The sequence below is a fragment of the Rhinopithecus bieti genome, unplaced genomic scaffold (genome assembly GCF_001698545.2).
Source record: "Rhinopithecus bieti isolate Rb0 unplaced genomic scaffold, ASM169854v2 scaffold_21201, whole genome shotgun sequence".
In the NCBI taxonomy this organism is placed as follows: domain Eukaryota; kingdom Metazoa; phylum Chordata; class Mammalia; order Primates; family Cercopithecidae; genus Rhinopithecus; species Rhinopithecus bieti.
In genome coordinates this window covers 191,671-218,040 of record NW_016810610.1, presented here as the reverse complement: position 1 = coordinate 218,040, position 26,370 = coordinate 191,671, and the positions used below count along the sequence as shown (strand labels likewise).

Genomic DNA, 26,370 nt, shown 5'->3' with positions numbered 1-26,370 from the left:
CTATTAAGTGCTAGGCACTGCTCTAGGTCCTTGGGATACATCACAGAACAAAGAAGACAGAGATCCTTGTGGAACTTAATTCAAGCTAGGAGAGACAAACACTAAATAATAAATATAAATTATATAGTATGTTAGAAGGTGATAAGTACAATGGAAAATTAAAGTAGAACAGAGAAAGAGGAATAGAAAGATCTGGGGGTTACATTTAAAATGTGATGATATGCTTAGGTTTTATTGAAAAGATGACATGTGAGAAAAGACTTCAAGCAAGTGAAAGAGTTCAACCATACAGATATCGAGGGGAAGAACATTCTAGGCAGAGAACTGTCAGTTCAAAGACCGTAAGGCAGGAGCAAGCCAGGTGTGCATGAGGACCAGTATAAAGGCCATTGTGGCTGGAATTGAATTACTGATGGGGAGATTAGTCAGATATGAACTCAGAGAAGTTACACAACAAGGGAGATGGTTGGGGATGTAGAATTAAGGGGTTGGTGGAGGGGATGGAGATCCGTGAAGGATGGAGCTGTATCAGCTAAATATTCTTAGCTTTGTAGACCATTGTAAGGATTTTGACTCTTACCCTAAGTGAAATGAGAGAGCCATTGAAGGATTTTGAGCAGAAGATTAATATTATATGGCTTAGTTTTATAAAGCTTCTATTAGTTTCTACCTGAGAATAGACTGTAGTAGCAGTGTACCAGTTCAGAGGCTACTGCTATAATCTAGATGAGAGATGATGATGATGGTAGCTTGGACAGGTTGGTAGTTGTGGAGGTGGTGACAATTGGTTGAATACTGAATGTGATTTTAAATGCAGGATTAATAGGATTTGCTGATGGTCTACATGTGGGGGATGAGGGAAAGAAGAGTCAAAGATGACTAAGGTTTTTTGGTTTGAGCAAATGGAAAGACAGAGTTGTCATCAACTAATATGAGGAAGATTTTAGGAAGAATATTTGGTTATGGTATGCCAAGTTAGAGATGTCTTTGAGATATCAGAAAAGAGATAGTGAGGAGGCAGTTGGATATATGGGTCTGCAATTGATGGAGAGAGATCTGTACTGTAGATATAAATTTGGAGGTTAGTTGGCTTAAATATTAAATTGGAAACCATTGATGAAATTGGATGAGATTACCAGGGATGTTAGCATAGAGAGGGAGAATAGAACCAAAGACTGAACTGTGGGTCACAACAAAATTCAGAGTATTCTGTGCTAGGCATATAAATTCCTTTCTTAGATAAGCTTGCCTTATGTTGAACTATTTATAGCCACTTATTTTGTTGCCTCTGACTTTATAAGATTTTGTTGCCTCTGACTGTGTAGGACAATGTAAAATGAGCAAATCCTCCTCTCAATATAGCTAATTCTACATTTGTCATTTTCAGCTGATCAGAACCAAGGTCTTAAATCTTTCTTGCAGTTGTTTTTTAAATACTATGTATTGCCCTGTCCATATTCTTAACATTGTTTATCAATTTTCTTCAAAGCATAATGTCTTAGCTCAGGCTGCTATAACAAAATACCACAGATTAGGTCACTTAAACAATGGGCATTTATTTCTCACAGTTCTGGAGACCAGAAGTCCAGTACCAGAGTGCCATCATGGTGAGGGCCATCTTCCTGGCCCTCTCTCTCTGCCACATAAAGATAGAACAAGATGACTGCCTTTTTTGTTTTGTCCTTACACGGCAGAGAGAAGGGGAGGAGGAGAGAGCGAGAGCAAGAGAGAGCCAGGGAGAGAGTGAGAGCGCGTGCGAGAGTGCGAACATGTGAGAGCTGGAGAGTGAGCAAGGTCTCTTCGTAAGGCACTGATCTCACCATGAGGACCCTACCCTGATAATCTTATCTAAATCTAATTACCTGTCCACAGCCCCACCTACTAATACTATCACATTGGGAGTTAGGGTTTCAACATATAAATTTTGAAGGGACACAAGCATTCAGTCCATAACATGAGAAATCTTTTTATTTTATTTTATTTTATTTTATTTTATTTGAGACAGAGTCTTGCAATACCGCCTGGGCTGGAGTGCAGTGGCGCTACTTGGCTCACTGCAACTTCCACCTCCCAGGTTCAAGCAATTCTCCTGCCTCAGCCTCCCAAGTAGCTGGGATTACAGGCTCCCGCCACCACGCCCAGCTAATTATTTGTATTTTTAGTAGACACGGGGTTTCACCACGTTGGCCAGGCTGGTCTCAAACTCCTGACCTTGTGGTCCACCCGCCTCAGCAGCCCAAAGTGTTGGGATAACATGTGAGCCACCATGCCCGGGTCATGAAAATTCTTAGAATGAATGTTTCTTAATGTTATTTCAATTTATGGAGGAACTCTTCTCTATTCACAATTAAAGTTATCTTGGGAAAGTCAATTAACTATCTGATTATAAATTTCATTATTTATACAAAGAGATTATTTGCCCTTGTCTGAGTCTTGAGATGCTAACTCGATCAAAGTGAATTGAAATAGTGTCTTGCTGTATATGCTTGGCTAGCTGATATTACAGTAGCAGTTTCCTTTTTAGTAAGTAGACATTTTGTAATAGTTCGATTTAGTAAAATCTTCTCTTTGCAGTGAGGTTCAGTACATTTTATTAATAAAGAATTTGAATTTGTAAATAATATTTATACATTAGGCAACTATTTAGATATTCTGTGAGCATTATGCATTCACCAGTCTAATAAAGTGGGCAGTACAAAAATCAAACTTTTGTACCTAGAAGTTTTGACATACATGCTTTCATTATTTGATAATTTATTATTTTAGATGTTTTTGAAATATAATTTTGATGGTTATGATTATTCAAAAAAATTGGTCTTCAAAATTTTTGAAGTTAGTCTTTTCTAAGCATACATATTTTGATAATACCAGGAGTTTTCAAAATGTGTGCTGCAAGGATTATATAAGGAGATGGGTGGGGATAGGATGGAAGATAAGTGGCTCTTTTCTGCCTCAACCATAGTGTCATCACTTTGCAATATTTCACATATTGAGATTCCTTGTAAAACTTTGTTTTAAGCCTTCCACAGCCCAAAAAGAGTAAATTGGAAACCACTGATCTTTAAACAAGAGGGCAATTTGTTTCCATGCTACAATAGCATCATTGACCTAAACTCTAAGAACCAAGTATTCTTGGAACAGATCTAGTATAATGATTACCACTCACGCAATTCATTGTGTTATAAAATTAACAGATTGTCAGAATAGTTGTGGATATTTAAAACAGACAAAAGTTAATACCTGGCCTTTGGAGATTGATTTTATGGGTCTAGAACGTGTGTAGAATACTTTGGATACTGTAACAAAATCAAAATTTTTAAATGATGTTAGAAGAGAGAACTCTTGCATTGAAATCTGGTTTTGATTTTTGTTGGAGAACTTCAGTTTCAGTACACACTAAATCGTAAGACTATTTCTGGAATGATTACAATAAGCTATATTTACCTGTCTTGGTCTTAAGATCTTTCTTCCCAGCATATCTTCCCCTTCTTATTAATAATCCAGTTTCTTTTGGGAAATTGCCTTTTGCTAACGTAGCATAGTCTTGCTGGGATGAAAAAATTCAGGTACCTGTCTATTCTAAGTGTGATTTTCCTCTTTGAAAAACTCTCTGAATTGCTACATATTTTTTCAATACAGTCACATTTTCCCTTAAGCTAGCCTAATTAATTTCTGTGACTCACATGTAAGAAAACTAACTGAAGTACCACCTTAGAGATACTGTTAAAGAGTATGTTTTTTTTTTTTTTCTGGTTATTATACTTCTTTAAAATACCCAAAATTATATCAACAACCTGCATTTGATATAGTTCAAAGTTAGCAATTTATTTAATGTGTTCAGTTGAAAACTGCAAAAAGAACAGATATAGTTGGCTCTTTAAACATGTACCACTTTAACAGTAAAATAAATGCTTTTCATGATAGTATAGATTAAATATAAATTAAGGGTATGAGCTAAAACTGCATCAAAAAGTCTAAAATCCTGGAGTAAGATTAGTTTTTGCTTACTTTACCTTTTACTTATTTTTTATTGATACATAATGCTTTATATATTTATGGAGTATATGTGAGTATTTGTTATCCACATAGAATGTGTAATGATGACGTCAGGGTATTTGGGTATTCTTCACTTTGAGTATTTATCATTTCTGTGTTGGGAGCATTTTAAGTGCGTTTTTCTAACTACTTAGAAATATACAATACATTGTTGCCAACTATAGTTACCCTACACTGCCATTGAATATTATAATTTGTATCTTCTAACTATCTGTTTGTATCCATTAGCCAATGTCTATCCTTGCCACCTACCCACACACACACCCTGTCCAGCCTCTGGTATCCATCATTCTATTCTCTACCTCCATGAGATCAACTTTTTCAGCTCCCACATGTGAGTGAGAACTTGTGATATTTGCCTTTTTGTGACTACTTAGAAATATACAATACATTGTTGCCAACTATAGTTACCCTACACTGCCATTGAATATTATAATTTGTATCTTCTAACTATCTGTTTGTATCCATTAGCCAATGTCTATCCTTGCCACCTACCCACACACACACCCTGTCCAGCCTCTGGTATCCATCATTCTATTCTCTACCTCCATGAGATCAACTTTTTCAGCTCCCACATGTGAGTGAGAACTTGTGATATTTGCCTTTTTGTGGCTGGCTTATTTCACTTAACATAATGACCTCCAGTTCCATCCATGTTGCTACAAATGACATGATTTCATTCTCTTTTTTTGTGTGTCTGACTAGCATTCCATTATGTATATACACTATATTTTCATTATCCCTTTGTCTGTTGAGGGACACTTAGGTTGATTCCATATCTTTGCTATTGTGAATAGTGCTGCAATAAATATGCGAGTGCAGATATCTCTCTGTTATAGTGATTTCGTCTCCTTTGGATAAATACCCAGTAGTGGGATTGCTGGATCATATGATAGTTTTAAGTTTTTTGAGACATTTCTATACTGTTTACCGTAGTGGCGGTACTAAATTAAATCCCTACGAACACTATTAAGAGTTCCCTTTTCTCTGAATCCTTGCCAGCATCTGTTATTTTAGTCTTTTAATAATAACCATTTTAACTAAGATGATATCTCGTGGTTTTGATTGGCAAATTCCCTGATGATTGGTGGTGTTAAACTATTTTTCATGTACCAGTTGGCCATTTGTAAGTCTTTTTTTGAGAAATGACTTCATGACCTTTGCCCACTTTTAAATAGGATTATTTGTTTACTGTTCAGTTGTTTGAGTTCCTTGTATATCTAGGATTTTAGGTCCCTGTCAGTAACATAGTTTTCAAATATTTTCTCCCATCCTGCAGGTTGTCTGTTCACTTTGTGGATTGTTTCCTTTGCTGTGCAGAAGCTTTTTGGTTGAATATAGTCTCATTTGTCTATTTTTGTTTTTGTTGACTGTGTTTTTGAGGTCTTAGCCAAAAAAATGTTTGCCTAGATCAATGTCTGGAAGCGTTTTGCCTATGTTTTCTTCTAGTAGTTTGATAGTTCTAAGTCTTTAATCCATTTTGAGTTTATTTTTGTATATGGTGAGAGATAAGGGGTGTAGTCTCATTCTTCTGCATGTGAGTATCCAGTATTCCCAGCACAATTTATTGAAGAGACTATGCTTTCTCCAATGTATGTTCTTGGTATCTTTGAAATCAGTGAGTATAAATATATAGATTTATTCTTTCACTATTATGTTTCATTGATCTGTGTGTCTGTTTTTGTACCAGTACCATGCTGTTTTGGTTACTATAGCCTTATAATATATTTTGAAGTCCGGTGGTATGATACCTTCAGCCTTATTCTTCTTGCTCAGGATTTCTTTGGCTATTGTCCTCTTTTTCAGTTCCATGTGAATTTTAGAATTGTTTTTTCTAATTATGTGAAAAATGACTATGGTAGTTTGCATTGACTCTGTAGATTGCTTTGGGTAGTATGGTCATTTTAACAATATTAATTCTCCCAATCCATGTACATGGGGTGTCTTTCCATTTGTTTGTGTCCTCTTCAATTTCTTTCTTCTGTGTTTTGTAGTTTTCCTGTAGAGATTGTCCATATGCTTAGTTAAATATATTTCATGGTATTTTTTTTTTTTTGTAGCTATTGTATTGCCTTCTTGATTTCTTTCTCAGCTAGTTCATTATTTGTGTATAGAAATGCTATAGATTTTTGTATGTTGGTTTTGTAACCTGCAACTTTACTGAATTCATTTATTAGATCTAAGAGTTTTTTGGTGAAGTCTACAGGTTTTCTAGATATAAGATTATATCATCAGCAAGGAGTGGCAATTTGACTTCGTCTTCTCCAGTTTGGATGCCTTTTCTTTCTTTCTCTTGCCTAATTTCTCTGGCTAGGACTTGAAGTAGTATATTGATTAGGTGGGGAAAGTGGACGTCCTTGTCTTCCTCCAGTTCTTAGAGAAAAGCTTTCAGTTTTCCCCATTTGGTATTGAAGCGGCATTGTTTGCCTGGGGAAATAGCCGAGGTTTGTTGTTTGTGCTAAGGAAATCAAAGACGTGGGTTTAAGAGTAGAAAGTTTAATAGGCAAAGTAAAGAAGAGAAAAGCTCTCCTGTGCAGAGAGAGTGGGGTTCCAGATGGATCTTCCCCTTTGAGGCCGGATGCGGTAGGTTTTGTTTTGTTTTTTTTTTTTTAGAGTCTGACTTTGTCACCTAGACTGGAGTGCAGTAACGTGATCTTGGCTCACTGCAATCTCTGCCTCCCAGGTTCAAGTGATTCTCCTGCCTCAGCCTCCTGAGTAGCTGGGACTACAGGTGGGCGCCACCACACCCAGCTAATTTTTATATTTTTAGTAGAGATGAGGTTTGGCCATATTGGCCAGGCTGGTCTTGACCTCCTGACCTCAGGTGATCCACCTGCCTTGGCCTCCCAAAGTGCTGGGATTACAGGCGTAAGCCACTGTGCCTGGCTATGGTTGGTTTTATAGAGGGGCTTTGGAGGTGTCTGATTTACATAGGGCCCAGAGGATTGGTTGGACCAGGTGTGCCATTTACATAGTGCACTAAGAGGCTGGCCATCCCACTCTAATCTTTTATTATGCAGTTGGGGTCTCTACCTGGCTAGCATAGACGCCTGCACACATGGCGACAAAAGGGAAGAGAAACTCTCCATGTTGAATATACCCGGCTTCCAGATATCCCTTTTCTATTGGCACAGCTTCCAGCTTGATTTTTTCAGGCCGTTTTTGTTAGAAAAGAAGTGATTTTGGGGCTTTTTATTAAAAGGAAATTCCATTGAGAACTCTTTTACCTTTACTAACTGCCTATAAATACTTTCTTTTTAACTCCTCTAACAGTATGATATTAACTGTGGGTTTGTCATATATGGCCTTTTTTATATCTTGGTATGTCCCTTTCATGCTTAGTTTGTTGAGACATTTTATTGTGAAGGGATGTTGAACTTTATCAAATGCTTTTTCTGCATCTCTTGAGATGATAATATGGTTTTTGTTCTTCATCTTGCTCATATGATATATCACATTTATTGATTTGCATATATTGAGCATCATTGCATCCCTGGGATAAATCTTACTTGATCATGGTTTATTATTTTTTTAATATGCTGCTGGATTTGGAATTTTTTGAGTATCTTTGCATCTGTGTTCATTAGGGATGTCGGCCTGTAGTTTTCCTTTTTTTGTTACTTTCTTATTTGGGTTTGGTGTTAGGTTAATCCTGGCCATGTAAAATGAATTAGGGAGAATTGTCTCCTTTTCCATGTTTTTTTTTTTGGACTAACTTGAAGAGAATTGGCATTAATTCTTATTTGAAAGTTTTGTAGACTTTGGCATTGAAGCTGTCCTGTCCTGGACTTCCCTTTGTTGGGAGACTTTTTATTACTGCTTTGAATCTCTTCAGTTGTTTTTGGTCTGTTTCTGTTTTCTAAATATTTCTTCTTGATTCAATCTTGGTAGGATGTATGTGTCTAGGAATTTGTGGATTTTCTCTGTGTTTTCCAATTTGTTAGTGTATAGTTATTTATAATAGTCTTTGATAATCTTTTGTATTTCTGTGGTATCAGTTGTAATGTGTCCTTTTTCATTTCCGATTTTGTTGATTTCGGTTTTCTCAATTTTTTTGTTGTTATTGCTTAATCTAGCAAGTGGTTTATTGGTTTTGTTTATGTTTTTAAAAACCCATCTTTTCATGTTGCTCCTTTGTATTTTTTTTTCTGCCTCTATTTCATTTAGTTCTGCTTTGATCTTTATTATTTATCTTCTAGTAATTTTGGGTTTGGTTTATTCTTTTCTAGTTCTTTGAGGTGCACCATTAGTTCATTTTAAACCTTTCTGCTTTTTTGACATGGGTACTTACTGCTGTAAACTTCCTTTTTAGCATTGCTTTTGCTGTATCCCATAGCTTTTAGTTTTTGATTTTCATTTGTTTCAAAATTTTTTTATTTTCTCTTTATTCTTTAATCCTTTGATCATTTAGGAACATGTTTTTAAATTTGCATGTATTTGTACAGTTTCCAAAGTTCTTTTCATTGATTTCTAGTTTTATTTCATTGTGGTTTCACAAGACATGATTTTGACTTTTAAAATTTTTTTGAGTTTTTCTTTTGTGTCCTAATCTATAGTCTATCCTGGGGAATATTCTATGACTGATGAGAAGAATGTGTATTTTGTAGCTGTTGATTGAAATGTTCTATAAATGTCTGCTAGGTCCATTGGTCTAATGTGCAGTTTAAATCCAATATTTCTTTTTCTGTCTAGATGATCTGTCTAATGCTGAGAGTAGGGTGTTGAAGCCCCCAACTGTTATTTTATTGGATCAGATAACACTGGTGCCAAGTAACGGTGCCAGGGAGCCCAAGACAGGCACTCTTAGACTGCCACTGTCACCCCTGAGACCCAGAGACTGGCCCAGGGCCAATTTCTCCCTTTAAATTTCTACCTTTAAAGTTATTAATTTCTCCCTTTAAATTTAATAATATTTACATTATATGTGTAAGTGCTCCAGTGATGGCTGTGTATTTGTTTAGAATTGTTATATCCTTTTGCTGAATTGATCCCTCTATCATTATAAAATGACCTTCTTTGTCTCTCTTTATCGTTTTTGGCTTAACACCTGTTTTATCTAAGTAGAGTTACTCTTGCTCGTTTCTAGTTTCTGCTTTAATGGATTTTTTTTCTATCCCTTTATTTTCAGCCTCTATACGTCGTTACAGGCTATACAAGTTTCCTGCAGTTGGATCATGTTTTCTTTGTTTTCTTTTTTAAAATCCATTCAGCCAGTCTGTGTCTTTTAAGTGGAAGGTTTAATTTGTTTACAATCAAGGTTACTATTTGTATATGGGACTTAATTATACTTAATTTCTTTGTATATAAAATGAGAAGGTTGTCTTAATAATAACGATAAGGTTACTGTTATGAAGCATTTATTATAGTATTACATATTAAGCATTTTACATAGAATCTCATTTTATCTTTAGAAAAATTGTATATTCTAGGTGGAAGTTCCACAATTAAACTGAAGCTTAGAGAAATTAAATAACTTTGTCCAAGGTTTCACAGCTAGTAAGTAGGAAAGCTAGATTTGACTGCATAGCTCATGATGTTACTCCTTTACAGCTTAAGGTGCTTTTCATTCATCCATCCATCCATTGATTGATTGATTCCGTAAGTGTATACTGAGGCTAATCATGTAGTAATTGTTGACTATGTTAAGTACTTTTCATTGTATTTTAATATGATGGGAAGTCACTGAAGGATTATTAGTAGGGGAATGATAGGAGTAGAATTATGTTTTTAATCATTCTGGTTGCATTCTGGATAGTTGAATGTTATAGGAAAGGGTAAGAATGGAAATAAGAAGACCAGTTTGTAGACTATTGCAGTAGTCCAGGTGAGAGTGGATGGTGGCTTGGACTGAAATGGTAGTTGTAGAGAAAGGGATCAGTGGTTGGGGTATGGTGGGGTGCTAGAATTTAAAAATGCTTATAATTAGTAAGGTACAGGCCAGACATCAATCAAAATGGATTGTGGCCATTGGACTAGAGTAAGATCTTGATGAGCCATGTTGTGCCAGACATTACCCCTCTAGTTATCTATTGTAGGGAAGTCTGAATTATCTCAAGTGAGGAGTCAGGGGAACTGGGACAGCAAGGCTGATACTTGGGTTGCTGAGGTACATCTACTTACCAACAATCATTGAAACATTTATACTTTAACATGTGGAAAGACTGTAATCCCTGCATACCTAATTAATATTCAGTCTGTCTGTATGGGGTGTTGGAGAAAGAGGCAACTTAAGAATGGCACCAAAATTTTTGCCCTGAGCAGCTGGATGAATGGAAGTGCCGTTTACTCAAATGGCAAACACTGGTGAAGGAATCGGTTTGGGAGGAAACGATCAAGGTTTTAGTTTTACATATGTAAAGTTTGAGATGACCCTCTATGGATATCCAAGTGGTAATGGCAAGTAGTAGTTTGAATTCATGAGAGATCGTGGGGCTGGACATATACATTTGGGATATATCAGAGTATTCTACTCTGTCTGATTATGTAGTAGCTTTTTCCCTTCAAAAATCTCTCAACAGCCCGACAGTAACGCTTAAAGTTATAGTGTTAGAAATTCATTTATACTCTTTGGTTTTTTAAAACTATACATAACCTGTGGAGAAGATTCTTTATGAAAATGCACTATAAGTTTAATTTGTTTATTACACCCTTTAAAAAATAGCTGAGATATACTACCTTGAGAAGTTGCTATATTGATTGAGAAAAGTAATGCAGAGAGAGTTATGGGGAGATGTTGCATGAGATACTAAAGTATGAAGTGGTAGAAGATTTTTCATGGATATATTTTTATAAAAAAAGAGTCTTGCACATATGGCATGTTCTTATTCATGTGTGGGAGGAGCTAAAAAAGTTGATGTCATGGAGATAGAGTAGAATGATGGTTACCAGAGGCTGGGAAAGGTTTCGGGGAGGGAGGGATGACAAGAGGTTGGTTAATGGGTACAAAAATATAGTCAGACAGAGGAAATACATTCTAGTGTTCAATAACAGTGGGGTGACTATAGTTAATAATTTATTATATATTTCATAGCTAGAATATTTGGAATGTTTACAGCACAAGTGTGTTTGAGGCAATAGATATCCTAATTACCTTGTTTTGGTCATTACACATTGTATACTTGTATCAAAATATCACATGTAGACCATAAATGTGTATAATTGTTCAGTAGCAGAAATAAAATTAAAAGAAGAGGAGTCTTGCTTAGATGGCCTTAAGTGTAGATATTAGTATTCGATATTTAATGGCTGGGGAAGTCTTCGTGTGGTTGTTTGTGTTTTAAATTAATATTCAGTTTATTAATTTACATTTTAAGTCATTTTGGTTATAGAATACAGAAAGCTTCAAATTAAGACAATTTTTTTAAATGTTTGAGTTATATTTATAAATCTCATCATTCTATTTATAAACGGATTAATTTAGAGTAAAATAACGACAACATATAGATTGGGCTACAGACCATTTCTTCTAGTAGTTTCCACAAGTTACATAAAATTTGCTAGCAATAAAGATAGGAAGAATTTTGATTATTTTCTTTTTTTGTGTGGAAAATTAAGTATTTTAGGGTACAGAATTGAAATCATTAGAAGCTTATTTTCTGTATTAAATAGCAATATTTTGTTAAATTAAATAAATTTAATTATTAGTGTTGGTATTTTACAGATGTTGTAACAAATTATCACAAATTTGGTATCTTAAAACAAAATAGATTTGTTAATGCCTTACCATTCTGGAGGTCACAAATCGGGAATCACTTTCACTGGGCCAAAATAAAGGTCTTAGCAGGGTTGTACCTCCTTTGGAAGGTAAAGGAGATTATCTGTTTCTTTGATTTTTTTTTTTCCAGCTCCTGGAACTGCATTCCCTGCATTCTTTGTCTCCTTGCCTCTTCCTCTATCTTCAAATCCAGGAGTACAGCATCTTGCTTTGATAGTCACATTGCTTCCTTCTGCAGTCAAATCTCCCTCTTTTATAAGGACACCTGTAATTATATTTAGAGCCAATTTAGATAATCCACGATAATCTCTCCCAAATTTCAAAGTCCTTAATTTAATACATCTATAAAATTCCTTTTGCCATATAAAGTAAAATCCAAAGCTTCAGGTGATTAAGACCTGGATACCTTTATTCAGCCTACTGGAAACTTGCTCTGCAGTATTTTGCTTTAATGCAGGTTTGATAAATATATTGGTGATTTAAAAATATACCCAATTTTCAAGATTTTTTCATGCCATCGTTCTCTATCAAACTCTTTTCCAAGTAATACCCATGTATTACTTGACTGCTTTTAACTCTGTGCCTTTGGGTGGTGGCCTGTTTTTAATGTTTTATTTAGAAATAATTTTAAAGTTTTAGAAAAGTTATTATACAAGAATAAAAATAGTACAAAGACTATCTGAATGCCCTTTCCCAGATTCACCTATTAACATTTTACTCTATTTGCTTTGGTATAACTGACTTACATGTTAAAATAAATCTATATTTCCTTTTATGAAAATAGATACAAAATTTATACCAATAGATGCATTATATATACTTTCTATATGATTTCATGTCTTTTCAGTTAAATTATAGGTTGGCAAACTTTTCTGTAAAAGGCCAGGTGGTAAATATTTTTTACTTTGCAGGTTACATGGCTCTGTTGCAGCCACTCAGCTCTGCTAAAGCAGCCATAGACAATACTTAACTGAATGAACATGGCTGTGTTTTAATAAAACCATTAAATGATTTCTAAGTTACAGTAGTTAAATTAAAAAAGAAGTTCCTTTAATATCTCTAATTACTAAGGAATAGTTCACAGTCTTTTCTCACTCAGAAATAATAGTTTTCTATAGCTGATTTAAAATATTGTCATTATCAAAGAGATAATCTGAGATACTTCCTAGTTTGTACCTGAAAAATACAGATCCATACAATGTAAGCATTGAAAAAAATCTTGAAGATGAATCAGCTAATACCTGGGTGAGTGAATAAATGAAGAAATGAAAACTTTATGGGCCAATATTTCTTAAATCAGACTCTGCTTGGGAGTTTTAAAATTTTGTTATTAAATGATAATCTAAAACTTTTGATATAAGCAAATTGAAGATTCACTGTCTGATCTCATAATTGAGTAGTGCCACTGTATTGTAATGCCAGCAGTTGTGTTGATGGTTTAAAGTTGGGATTAAGTATCCCTTTAATTATTGTAGGCTAAAAACAATACAACTGAAGTGTACTAATACTTTTGTGACAAGTGAAGGGTAAATGATTATATGCCATAGTATATGAATTTAAAAGATTTGTAAAAAGCGGGTTGAAGAAAAATGGTGGGAGAGTTACGTTGTCAAAATAACGTAGGTGTACTAAAATTATGTAAAAAAGGCGCTGTGAGAATTAGTATCATTTTTAACTTGGGACCCATTATTTAAGCAAAACAGTATCATTTATCGTATTCAGTAAATATTAGTTTTATAAATTTGCTTATATATAATTTATAAATGTATGTTGGTTTTGTGCTTATAAAAGAAATTTAACCATAGGAGTTTATGTCTAGTATTTGAGAATTTTTTAGTTTCATCACGATTAAAATAATTTGTGAGCCCTAAAGTTTGATGAAAATGTATTCCTTTTAGGAGGATTCCTTCCATTATGTTTGAGAAACACTGATGAGGAAACCAAGACTTATAAGTAACATCATGAATATGGATAGGAAAAAGGCTGTGTTTTCAATTTCATAGGATTTGAAATTATTCTGCACTAATTTAATAATTTTTATCTCATGCATAATTTTTAATTTTATGGTGGCCATAATATATTTCTCTTTTTTGACGACTCTCTACTGAAGCAGACTTGACTGTTTCTTAATAATGCTAGGAAAAATTTATATCGGGTGTGTTTATATTTTGTTTAATAGTTACATAATCTTTAAACTTTTAATTTTTAAACTGCTTTACTCTTCACTATTTTAAAAAATACATATTTATTATAACCCTGGTAGTAGATTATCATATCCCATTTCGTGGTCAAGCATGGCGGCGCATGACTGAAAGAGGTAAACATCTTGCGCTGACAGGACTGATTCATTTGGAAGTACACTGTTTTCTATTTTAATACTCTTTTTTTTTTTTTTTGAGCACAGAGTCCTTGCCTGCTGCCCAGGCTGGAAGTGCAGTGGCCGGCTCAAATCAGCCCTCAACTGCAAGCTCCGCTCCCGGGTTCACCCGCCATTCTCCTGTCTCAGCCTCCGAGTAGCTGCTGGGATTCACCAGGCCCCGGCCTCGTCGCCCGGCCTAGTTTTTTGTATTTTTTAAGTAGAGACGGGGTTTCACCGTATTAGCCCAGGATGGCTCTCGATCTCCTGACCTCAATGATCCGCCGTCTCGGCCTCCCAAAGTGCTGGGATTACAGGCTTGAGCCACCGCGCCCGGCCTATTTTAATACTCTTGTAGCATGCTAAAGTAAATCTGACATTTTATATTATTTAAATAATTCTTTAAAATTGTGAAATTTATTTGAACATCCAAGTCTGATTGTGAATATATGACTTTTTTTGCCTCCAAGCATTACATTTGCTGTATTACTCTTATAAATTATATTTCAGATAGTTTATTATATATATATTTGTTAATATGATAAATGTTGAATTCTTAAATTCTCTTAATCCATATATTGTATTTCTATAATCTGAGGGCTTTGTTTAATCTAGTGTGTTGTTTGATTTTTTTTAATAGGTCCTGATTGTTCTTTGAATGTTCCCTCTACTGAGTCTTACTGGATTCTGCCAAATGTTAAACCCTTCAGTCCTTCTGTAGGTCGGGCTTCACATAAAGCAGTTTTACATGGGAAATTTATGTGGGTGATTGGTGGATATACTTTTAACTACAGTTCTTTTCAAATGGTCCTAAAGTAAGTATTTATTTTCAGATTCTTGCTATTTTTTAAGCTGGATTTTTATCCAAAATGTCTTTTTTAAAAAAATTGTTGTCCAAGTGTAAAAGTGGTTATTTTTGTGGTAGTATCTATTTGCTAATGAGACTGATTTGTGAATATATGAACTCAATATGTCCATAGCTAAAGATTTGTCTTTGTACATAGAAGTTTGCTTCATATAGAAATGTTATTACCTCTCTAGAGTGCTTTTAATAAATTCTGAGTAAGAAAGTATTAACTTCAAATACAGGCAGGCCTTGCCTATAATGGATAAAATGAATCATGCCATCTTTTTTTTAAATGAAGTATAATCACATATAAAAAAACTTCTCGATTTGTTCTGTAAATTTTAATTTACCTGAACTTTTACTTTGTATGTACTTTACAAGCTTTCACTGGGAGAACAGTTCTGGTATTATGAGAGAGATGATTGATTTACTGTTGGCTCAACAGATTGTTCTCTGCATGATTGGATAAGGGGAATCATATAGATGGCAGCTTTATCTGATTTCTTTTTCAGCTAATGATTATTTTTTATGAACTGTTTAGTAATAGAATAAAAAAGGTAATAGGGAGAATCATTTGATGTTTAATGTTCTTTCCAGGGGTAGTGTTCGTATTATGTAACAACTGGAATAGCTTGGGCAACAAACAATCAAAACTTGCCCTGGACAGTATACCGTAATGGTGTATACCCAATAGGACTGCCAGATTTAGTAGATAAATATACAGGATACCCAGTTACACTTGAATTTCAGATAAAAAAACAAGTACATTTTTAGTATAAGAAGGCCCTTTTACTGTATGTGTATTTCTGTTTTTTACAAATTTTGCATGGGTCATGCTTTAACAAAAAAATTGTTTATTGTTTATCTGAATTCAAATTTAACTGGGTATCTTGTATTTTATCTGCCAACCCTAACCACTGAATATATTAACCCTTGTAATTAGGAAAATTTCAGAAATTCTCTAAGAGGAGATTGCTTTAAAACTATGATTGAATGTGACTGGAATTAAATTAGAAAATCGAATAAATTCTGGAGAGAAGGAGGGAGTTTTCTGTGAGTGTTTAAGTGACAAATTAGAATTTTTTAATGTATGAAGAATAAAATACAGAAGGAAGAATTGAAAGAGAGTTGGTGGGATTAAAATGAATTGTTAAGATAAAAACCTGAAGAAATAATGATATTTAAATGTAAAAATTAAAAGGAAATTAACTATGTTTAAAGAAAATGAAAAGTCTATGAAAGTAGAGTTGACCTTTGAATTAAATTGTGATATTTCCAAAGCTGAGTTTGTGAAGACAAAGAGCAAAATTGTCAAAAAGGAAGTTTGTAAATTTTAAGTTTGTGTTCTTGCAAGATGAGTAGCATATTGAAAATTAAATGATGAATATTATTTGATATTCTTTTAAATTTGTATATTTTCCATTGGAACCAGATAAACTAAGCCAACTTTTTTTTTGGTCTGAAATCTGGGTATTTTGGTTGCAGTGTTTATATAAATTTGTTTATATAAACAAATGAGGTATCAGAGTAGAATAATTGTGTTGCTGTTTTCACAGGTTAGAGAATACTTTTCATCATTCTGAATGTAGTTCAATTGTAGGTAAGGATAACAGCTTTCAGAAGTGATAGATCAGTCATAACTTGATTTAATCATCTATAGTGGAATTTAATTGGGGTGGAAATGTTACATTTTAAGACAAATTGTTCACTAAATATAAAAGGTCTGTGTTAGTGTCTATTAAATTAGAAAGACTTTTACAGAATATATATACATTAACGTTAATGAAAATTAACATGTATTCATGAGGATAGCAAACTTTTGAAAACACTACGTGCTTGATGCTTGGGATATATCACTGGATATAATAAATGCCCCTGTTTTTGTAAAGTTAGTGAGGAAAGGCTGGCAATGACCAAAAAAAAAAAAATAATAATAATTACCAAAATAATTTATAGATATGAACATATATACATATAGAGACATAGATGGGATAGATTAATGGATAGATATAGATAGAATAGTAGGGGTAGGTAAAGCAGGAGTGCCAAAGAAGAGGGAGTTGCAATTATCAATGTAATAGTTAAGGTAGGCTTCATAACAAAGGTGAGAACTGAGCAAAAACTTGAAGGAGATAAGGGGATTGCAGTTATTTGTAGGCACAGAAAAGAGCCAGATCAAAGACTTAAGATAGGAACTCCTTGAGTTGTTTGAGGAACAACAATCAGGCCCATGCAATTTGCATGGAATATATGAGAGGGATGTATTAAATTAGAGTGATAACAGGGGAGAGATACAGATCATGTAGGATGTTGTAAATCTTTTGGGAGTCGTGGGAGGGTTTTGAGCATGTGTTGATCCATACTTTAAAAGTGTTACCATGGCTGTTTATTGATGGTATACTTGGGATTAGGAGGAAGAGTAGAAACAGGATTTGAGTTAAGATGAAATTATCAAGGGAATGCATTCTAGGTAGAGAAAAGGATCAGGAACTGAGCCTGAGGCACCACATCACTAAGAGGTTGTGGAGAACAGGGGAAGCCATCAAAGGAGACTGAAAAAGAATGACTGGTGAGATAGGAAAACCTGGAGTACAGTATCTTCAAAGGCAAGGAAAGACAGTATGTGAGGATTAAGGAATAATTAATAATGTCAAATGCTGACGATTATCCAGGTCAAGGAAAATGAAGACTGAAAACTGGTCATGGATTTAGCATGAGTAAATTGACCTTAACAAAAGCAGTTTTACTGGAGTGGTGGGGTTAAAACCATGTCTAGAGTTAGTTTCAGACAGAATGGAAAGTGGGATGGGGATGGAGGTAATAAAGAAATGGGGGAGTAGCTTAAGGGAGAGTGTGGTCAAGAGTTTTTTCTTTTATTATTAATGGTTTATAACACCATGTTTGTGTGCCGATGGCAATGATCTAGTAAGACAAAACATGGTGATGTAGGAAAGAGATCTCGTGCTCAAGGAAGAAGAATCACTTGCTATTCTTGGGCTCATCAAACTGCAGAGTAGGGGCTCAGGGCCTGGAAGCTAAGAATTTTTTCTTAGCATTTTTAGTTTTTGCTTTTTTTTCTTTTATTTGAGACAGGGTCTTGCTCTGTCACCCAGACTGGAGTGCAGTGGCGTGATCATGGCTCACTGTAGCCTTGACCTCCTGGGCTCAAGTGATTCTCCCACCTCAGCCCCCTGAGTAGCTGGGATTACAGGCATGCGCCATCATGCCTGGCTGATTTTTAAATTTTTTTGTAGAGGCGGGGTCTCGCTATATTGCCCTGGCTAGTCTCTAACTCCAGTGCTCAAGTGATCCTCCCGCCTTGACTTCCCAAAGTGCTGCGATTTCAGGTGTGAGCTACCATGCCTGGCCTGGATTTTGTACTTTTAATGGGCTGTGAAAAAATGAAGAATATGTGAGACCATTGTGGCTCACAAAGCCTAAAATATTTGCTGTCTGGCCCTTTACAGAAATAGGTTGTACAGCCCTAATTTGTGATAACTTGGAAAGCAGTGTGTTGGCTGCAGATACTGGTAGATGGGTGGACTAGTGGTATGAATCTGTGGAAGTTGTGTTCTGATTATATTTCCTCATTTGTATCATACACATTTATTTTACAACTCCAAGGTAGGAAATAAACAATGCTGCAGACAAATTTGGTAACCCTTACCTTTCTTGTGAAGGGGCACTTGGGCACTTCGTTGCCTTTCCTAATTCATTGAAGGAAGAAAGAGAAGTGGGGAGATAACAATTGATAGCAAGCTTCTTAACTTAAAACAGGCCCCTATTTCTTGGCTGGATGCTTCCTTTTGTATATTTTAGCAAATGGAGGAGATTTGAGCATAGAATATAAGCATTTGAGATTCATAGTTTGGGACTTCTGTTTTCATATGTATTACACCAGTAGAAAAAAATGCAAATTTTCTTTTTATGTTACATAATCCAGCCATAACTTATTTTTATGGAAGCTTCTATACCACCAAATTCATTTTATACAATCTTAAAAAAATCAGTAAACAAGCTATATTTGTGCATAGGAAATAGATGCTTATTGGTTAATTTATATAATGCTAAGATAAGTGTGTGGGTATGTAAAGTAACACAGTCCTTATGGTAAATAGTGCAGAGGTTCCTCAAACTGAAAATAGAATTACTATATGATCCAGCAAACCCACTGCTAGATATGTAGCCAAAAGAAAGTAAATCAGTATATCAAAGTGATATCTGCACTCTCATGTTTATTGCAGCACTATTTACAATAGCCATAATATGGAATCAACATTTGTCCATCAACTGATAAATTGATAAAGAAAATGTGGTATATATACACAGTGGAATATTATTTATCCCCCTCCAAATGAAATCTCGTATTTGCAGCAATATGAATGGAACTGGAAGTCATTTTAAGTGAAATAAACCAGGCACAGAGAGACAAATATTGCGTGTCTTCACTCAAATGTCAGAGCTCTAAAAGTTGATTTCATATAGATGGAGAGTAGAATAGTGGTTATCACAGCATGAGAAGGGAAGCGGGGAGAAGGAGACAAAGAGAAGTTGGTTAATGAGTACCAAAAAGCAATTAGATAGAAGGAATAACTTCTAGTATTTGATAGTAAAGTAGGGAAATTATAGTTAACAATTTATTATATATTTCAAAATAGCTAGAAGAGAAGAAATGTTATGCTCCCAACACAAAGAAGAGATAAATGTTTGAGGTAATAGATATTCTAATTACCCTGATTTGATCATTACACATTCTATACATATATCAAAATATCATATGTATACCATATATGTACAACTTAAATTTATCATTAAAAAATTTTTATAAGTATCAGGCCAACTGAAAAAAAAAAGGAATAAAAATAAATACCTAAAACAAATGGAGAGAATTTTCAGCTGTTCCCAAGAAGGAAACCTGGCTTTAAGAAAAAAAATTAAAAAATACAGTCAGTTACTGTTGTTTAGCTTAATTGATGAAATTATTAAAGGCAGTTGGACCAATTAAGTTCCAGTAATAAATTATCCTAGTGAACGTTAATGATATTATTGGATACATTTAGGAGATTGAATCCTAATTTTAGTGTAGGTAATATCTTAAATGAGTTCTTTATTAAAAATTTCTAATATGGCACATAATATTATGAATTTATTAGTTGTAACTCTGAATTTAATGAGTACTTGGACACAAGTGAATAAAAAGCATGTGAAAATTAAAAAAACAAAAATGAATCTTAGCTTATGAAGTTATTTTCTTTTCTTGCTTTTAGTTACAATTTAGAAAGCAGTATATGGAATGTAGGAACTCTATCAAGGGGACCTCTCCAGAGATATGGACACTCTCTTGCTTTATATCAGGTATGGCTCCTGCTTTTAAATTTTAATCAGATTTTGTTTTGATAGTTTACTATAGGGTAAAAAATACTAAATCTCAGATTTATTTCAAACATTTAATGAGAGCAATAGATTATATGGGTCATAATAACTTGAGATACCACATACTCTTATGCTTTTAGTAAAAGAATAGATTTTAGAACTATCCCCACATGACATGTAAAGAAATAAGATTGAGTTTTTGTCTATTACTTTATGCCTAGTCAATCACTTAAAAAATTATGGCGAAATACATGTAACATAAAATTGACCATTTTAACTATTTTTAAGTATAGAATTCAGTGGCATTAAGTACATTGACATTGTTGTGTAACCATGGCCACCATTATCTTCAGAACACTTTTCGTCTTGCAAAACTGAAGCAGTAACTTCTCATTCCCCTCTTCCCTTATCCTCTTGAAATGACCAATCTACTTTTCTGTCTCTGTGAATTTAACTGCTCTAGGTACCTCATGTAAATGGATCGTATATTATTTGTCCTTTTATGACTGATTTGTTTCCCTTAGCACACTATCTTCAAGGATCATCCATGTTGTATCATGTGTCAGAACGTCCTTCCTTTTAAAGCTGAATAAATATTCCATTATGTGTATATACCACATTTTGTTTATCTATCCATCTGTTGATGGACACTTAGATAGCTTCCATCTTTTGGCCATTGTGAATAATGTTTCTATGAACATATGTGTACAACTATCTGAGTCTCTGTTTTCATTTTTTTTTGGTGTATACCCAGAAGTGGAATTTCTAAATCTTATGGTAATTCTATGTTTAATTTTTTTTTTTTTTTTAGCACTGCCATAGTGTGTTTCACTATGACTGCATCATCTTAAATTTCCACCAGTAGTGCACAGGGGTTCCAGTTTGTCCACAGCCTTGTCAACACTTGTTATTTTCTGTTTTTGTTTTTTTGATAATCGACCTAACAAGTATCTCACTGTGATTTTGATTTGCATTTCTCTAACGATTAATGATGTTAAACATGTTTTCAAGTGCTTATTGGCTATTTGTATATCCTCTTTGGAGAAATGTCTATTCAGGTCTTTTGTCAGTTTTGAATTGGGTTGTTTTGTTTGGTTATTGAGTTGGAGGAGCTCTTTATATATTATGGTATTAACACTTTATCAGAATATGATTTCCAGATATTTTTCCCCTTTATGGGCTGTCTTTTCACTTTGTTGAGAGTGTTCTCTGATGCACAAAATTTTTAATTTTGATATAGTTTAATTTATCTATTTTTTCTTTTGTTACCTATGCTTTTGTGTCATATACAAGAAATCATTGCTAGATCCAATGTCATGAAGCTTTTCCTCTATATTTTCGCTTAAGAGTTTTAAAGTTTTAGTTCTTAGGTTTAGGTTTTTGTTGCATTTTGAGTTAATTGTGTCTGATGTAAGGGTCCATTTTCATTCCTTTGCCTGTGGATAGCCAGTTTCCCCAACATCATTTGTTTAAAAAAAAACTGCCTTTTTCCCATTAAATGGTCTTGGCACCCTAGCTGAAAGTCATTTGACCATATATATGAGGGTTTTTTTTTTTCTGGACTCTCTATTTTATTCTATTGATCTATGTGTCTGTCTTTATGCTAGTACCTTACTATTTTGATTACTGTAGCTTTTTAATAAGTTTTGAAGTTAAGAAGTGTAATACTTCCTACTTTGTTTTTATTTTTCAAGATTGTTTTGGCTATTCAGGGCCCCTTGAAAGTCTATATGAATTTTAGGATTGAGTTTTCTATTCCTGCAAAAATGTTGGGGTTTTGACAGGGATTGTATTGACATTAGTTATTTTTATGTATTTGTGGGATTCATAAATCTAGCATGATTAAAATGACAGGACATTAATTGGTTTTCATTTTGAATCAATAAAAATTCATGTATTTTGTGGCCTTTGGCTAGGCCATCTAAGTATGAATTTGTATGTTTTCTGTGCTGTTGTAAAAAAAATTGGAAAGCATGGGAGCAGTATAAAGAACAAACTACCACCTGTTTATCCATGCATTTGTGTGTTGTAAAAGTAAAATAAAAATATTTCTACGTATGAAAACATATACATACATTTTTTGTCCTATTTTTCTTTATTTCCCTTTAATGAGATATAATTGATATACCATACAGTTCACTCATTTAAAGTGTACAATTCAGTGGTTTTTAGTATATTCAGAGTTGTGCAACCATTTGTTGCATATTTGTGTAAGATTGCAGAGTTGTGTAATCACTTTTAGAATATTTTCACCACTTCACAAAGAAACTTTGTACCCTTTAGGTATCACCCCAGACTTCCTCATCTTCCCTAGCCTTAAGCAGTCACAAAGCTACTTTCTTTCTCTATATATTGGTCTATGCTGGACATTTCATATAAATGAAGTCATATACTATATATTTTATGATTACCATATTTCACTTAGCATAATTTCAAGGTTTATCCATGTTGTAGAATGTATTAATACTTCTTCATTCCTTTTTATGGCTAAATAGTATTACATTGTATGGATATATAACATGTTTATTTATTGGTTGGGGACATTTGAGTTGTTTCCACCTTTTGGCTATTATGAATAATGCTACTAACAACATTTCTGTGTAAGATTTTGTCTGGACATATGTTTTCATTTCTTTTGGGTATATATATAAGGGTGGACTTACTGGGTCAAATTAACTTTTTGAAGAACTGACAGAATGTTTCCCAAAGTTGCTGCATCATTTTACATTCCCACCAGCCATATATGAAGGTTTCTATTTCTATACATCCTTGCCAACACTTAATAGTATCTTCTTTTTTGATTATTGCCATCCTAGTGGGGTGAGGTATTATCTCATTGTGGTTTTGATTTGTATTTCCCTGTTAACTAATGATGTTGGGCATCTTTTTGTGTGCTTTTGGCCATTTGTATATTGTCTTTGGAGAAATGTCTGTTCAAGTCCTTTGCTTATTTTAAAATTAGGTTGTCTTTTTATTATTGAGTTGTAAGAATTCTTTATATGTTCTAGATGCAAGCCATTATCAGGTATATAATTTGCAAATATTTTCACCCATTTCGTGTGCTGTTTTCACTTTCTTGATGTTATCGCTTTAAACACAAAAAATTGGACTTTATTTTGATAAAGTCCCATTTAGCTTTTTTTCCTTTTATTGCTTGTGTTTTGGTGTCGTATTTAATAATTCACTGCCAAATCTCAGGTCATAAAGACTTAACCCAATTTTTTTTCTTTTAAGAGTTTTATAGCTTTGATTCTTGCATTTAGTTGTTTGACCTATTTTGAGTTACGTTTTGTATATAGTATGCAGTAAGGGTGCAAGTTCATTTTTTTTTTTTTTTTTTTTTTTGCATCTGACTATCCAGTTCTAGCACCATTTGTTCACAAGACCTGTTTTTTTATCTTTGAATAGTCTTGGTACTCTTGTCAAAAATCAATTGGCCTTAGATGTATGGGTTTATTTCTGGACTCTCAGTTCTATTCCATTGATTTATCCCAGTATCACTCTGTCTTGATTACTTTTTTTTTTTTTGAGACAGAGTCTTGCTCTATCACCCAGGCTGGAGTGTAGTGGTGTAATCTCGGCTTACTGCAACCTCCGCCTCCTGGGTTCAAGCGATTATCCTGCCTCAGCCTCCTGAGTAGCTGGGATTATAGGTGCCTGCCACCATGCCCAGCTATTTTTTTTGTAGTTTTAGTAGAGATAGGGTTTCACCATGTTGGCCAGGCTGGTTTTGAACTCCTGACCTCAAGTGATCCACTTGCCTCAGACTTTCAAAGTGCTGGGATTATAGTCGTGAGCCACCATGCCCAGCCTATCTTGATTACTTTTGCTTTGCAGTAAGTTTTTGAGAAGTGTGACTACTCCAGTTTTGTTCTTTTACAAGAATGTTCTGATGTTCTGCATCCCTTGCAATTTCATATGAATTTTGGAATCAATTTGTCAGTTTCTACAAAGAAGCCAGCTGAGATTTTGATAGGGATTGTGTTGAATCTGAGATCAATTTGGAGAGTACTATCCTCTTAATCAATTTGGAGAGTATTATCTTAACAATGTTAAGTCTTCAGACCCATAAACATGGGATCTTTTCATTTATTTATATCTTTTAAAAATTTATTTAAACAGTGTTTTGTAATTTTCAGAGTATAAGTTTTGGACTTCCTTTATTAAATTTATTCATAAATATTTTATTCTTTTGGATACTTCTGTCAATGTAATTATTTTCCCAATTTCATTTTTGGGTTGTTCATTGCAAGTGTATGGAATTGTAATTTACTTTTTGTACATTGATCTTATGTTCTGTAATATTGCTGATTCATTTATTAGCTCTAAGTGTTTTTTTTTTTTTATTTTAAGGACTTTTCTATATACAATATCAGATCATCTGCAAATAGAAATATTTTACTACTTCTTTCCAAGCTGGATGTCTTTATTTAGTTTTTCCTCTAGCTGGAACATCCAGTATAAAGTTGAATATAAGTGGCAAAAGCAGGCATGCTTATCTTGTTCCTGACCTTAGGGAAATGTATCTAGTCTTTCACTGTTAGGTATAATGTTAGCTGTGGGTTTCCTTAAATATCTTTTGTCAGGTTGGAAAATTTTTTTTCTATTTCTAATTTGTTGAAATAATAATAATTTACATCTTTTATGTACCATTTATTTCCATCATATACATTTGAAATAATTTGTATAATTTAAAAGTTCTGCAAGGATTTACCAAAGGTGAACTGAAGGCACATGGTGTCTGTCCATAGCCATTAGAAATGGTAACAGAGGTGTACTCTATGTGATGCACAAATGTGATATGCCTTTTTGGTGAAGAGCACTTGATGAAAACAATGCATAACTGAGAATAGCACAAAGCAGTACAAGGAGATGGTAAAATTCAAACGTAACCACTGGGGACTCAGATGATTCGAATATTGAAAAGACTATGAGTAACATTAATCAGCAACTTAGTTGGTTACTCTTCAGTTATATGGGAGGAGTACACTATTCTTTGTTATAGGACTACCTCACCCATAAATTTTAAGTTCTTGATTAGCTTATTGTGTTTGCCATTCTTAAAGCGGTAGTTTAGTGTTCTCTTCCTGTATGATAATTAAAAGCATACTTAATTGAGTATATAATGTAATAGTTAAAAAATGTATTTTAAAGTAGCTTTTTGAAAGCTTTGCTCTTTCCCTCCTTTTTGTATATAAAAGCATTAGTTGTCATTATTCATGTGTTCTTATTACTTTTTACAAATAAGAACAATGCCTTATGCATGTTGTGAGCAATTACTAAAATTTTATGTAAATTTAACCTTTATTTTTAATTAATATGTGTTAAGATATAACATTATTTTGTCTATTAATATATGTATTTTAATTTACAGGAAAACATCTTTATGTATGGAGGCAGAATTGAAACAAATGATGGCAATGTCACAGATGAATTATGGGTTTTTAACATACATAGTCAGTCATGGAGTACAAAAACTCCTACTGTTCTTGGACATGGTCAGCAGTATGCTGTGGAGGGACATTCAGCACATATTATGGAGTTGGATAGTAGAGATGTTGTCATGATCATAATATTTGGATATTCTGCAATATATGGTTATACAAGCAGCATACAGGAATACCATATCTGTGAGTTACTTAAAAATTGTAATTTTTTTATTGATTGGGAATGTTTTTCTCTTTAATAAAATCTTCTTTAATGTTTTTCTCTTTAATAAAATCTTCATATTAATTTAGTCAAAATGGTGAGTTATTTGAGATTGAAATTATAAGCTGAGAATTGGTAATTTTTAATATAAACTTTTTTGATTATGTTAGATTTTGTTCTTTAATATTTAAGGTTACCTTTCTAACCAAATGAGGGGAAATATTACATTATAGTCTCATTTTCTAAGATTTGTGAATTTTAAAAAAATATGTGAAATTCCAGTAGGTGGTGCTATTTCTTTGGATTTTATTTATGAACCAAGCAATGAAACTGTCCCAATCTCTTTACTATGCATTGCACGATTTCAGGATTTTT

The 26,370-nt window shown here is 33.8% G+C and overlaps 1 protein-coding gene across 1 annotated transcript in view; it reads left to right on the top strand.

The window, feature by feature from the left end:
• Positions 1-26,054, top strand: part of LOC108542444 (attractin-like protein 1) — a 71,176-nt gene extending 45,122 nt beyond the window's left edge. Inside the window, exons 6-8 of the mRNA XM_017892461.1 lie at positions 14,767-14,941; positions 20,241-20,328; positions 25,721-26,054. Coding sequence (XP_017747950.1) covers positions 14,767-14,941; positions 20,241-20,328; positions 25,721-26,032 — 575 coding nt within the window. The 3' untranslated portion in view covers positions 26,033-26,054. The remainder of the gene's footprint in view (positions 1-14,766; positions 14,942-20,240; positions 20,329-25,720) is intronic.
• The last annotated feature ends 316 nt before the right edge of the window (positions 26,055-26,370 follow it).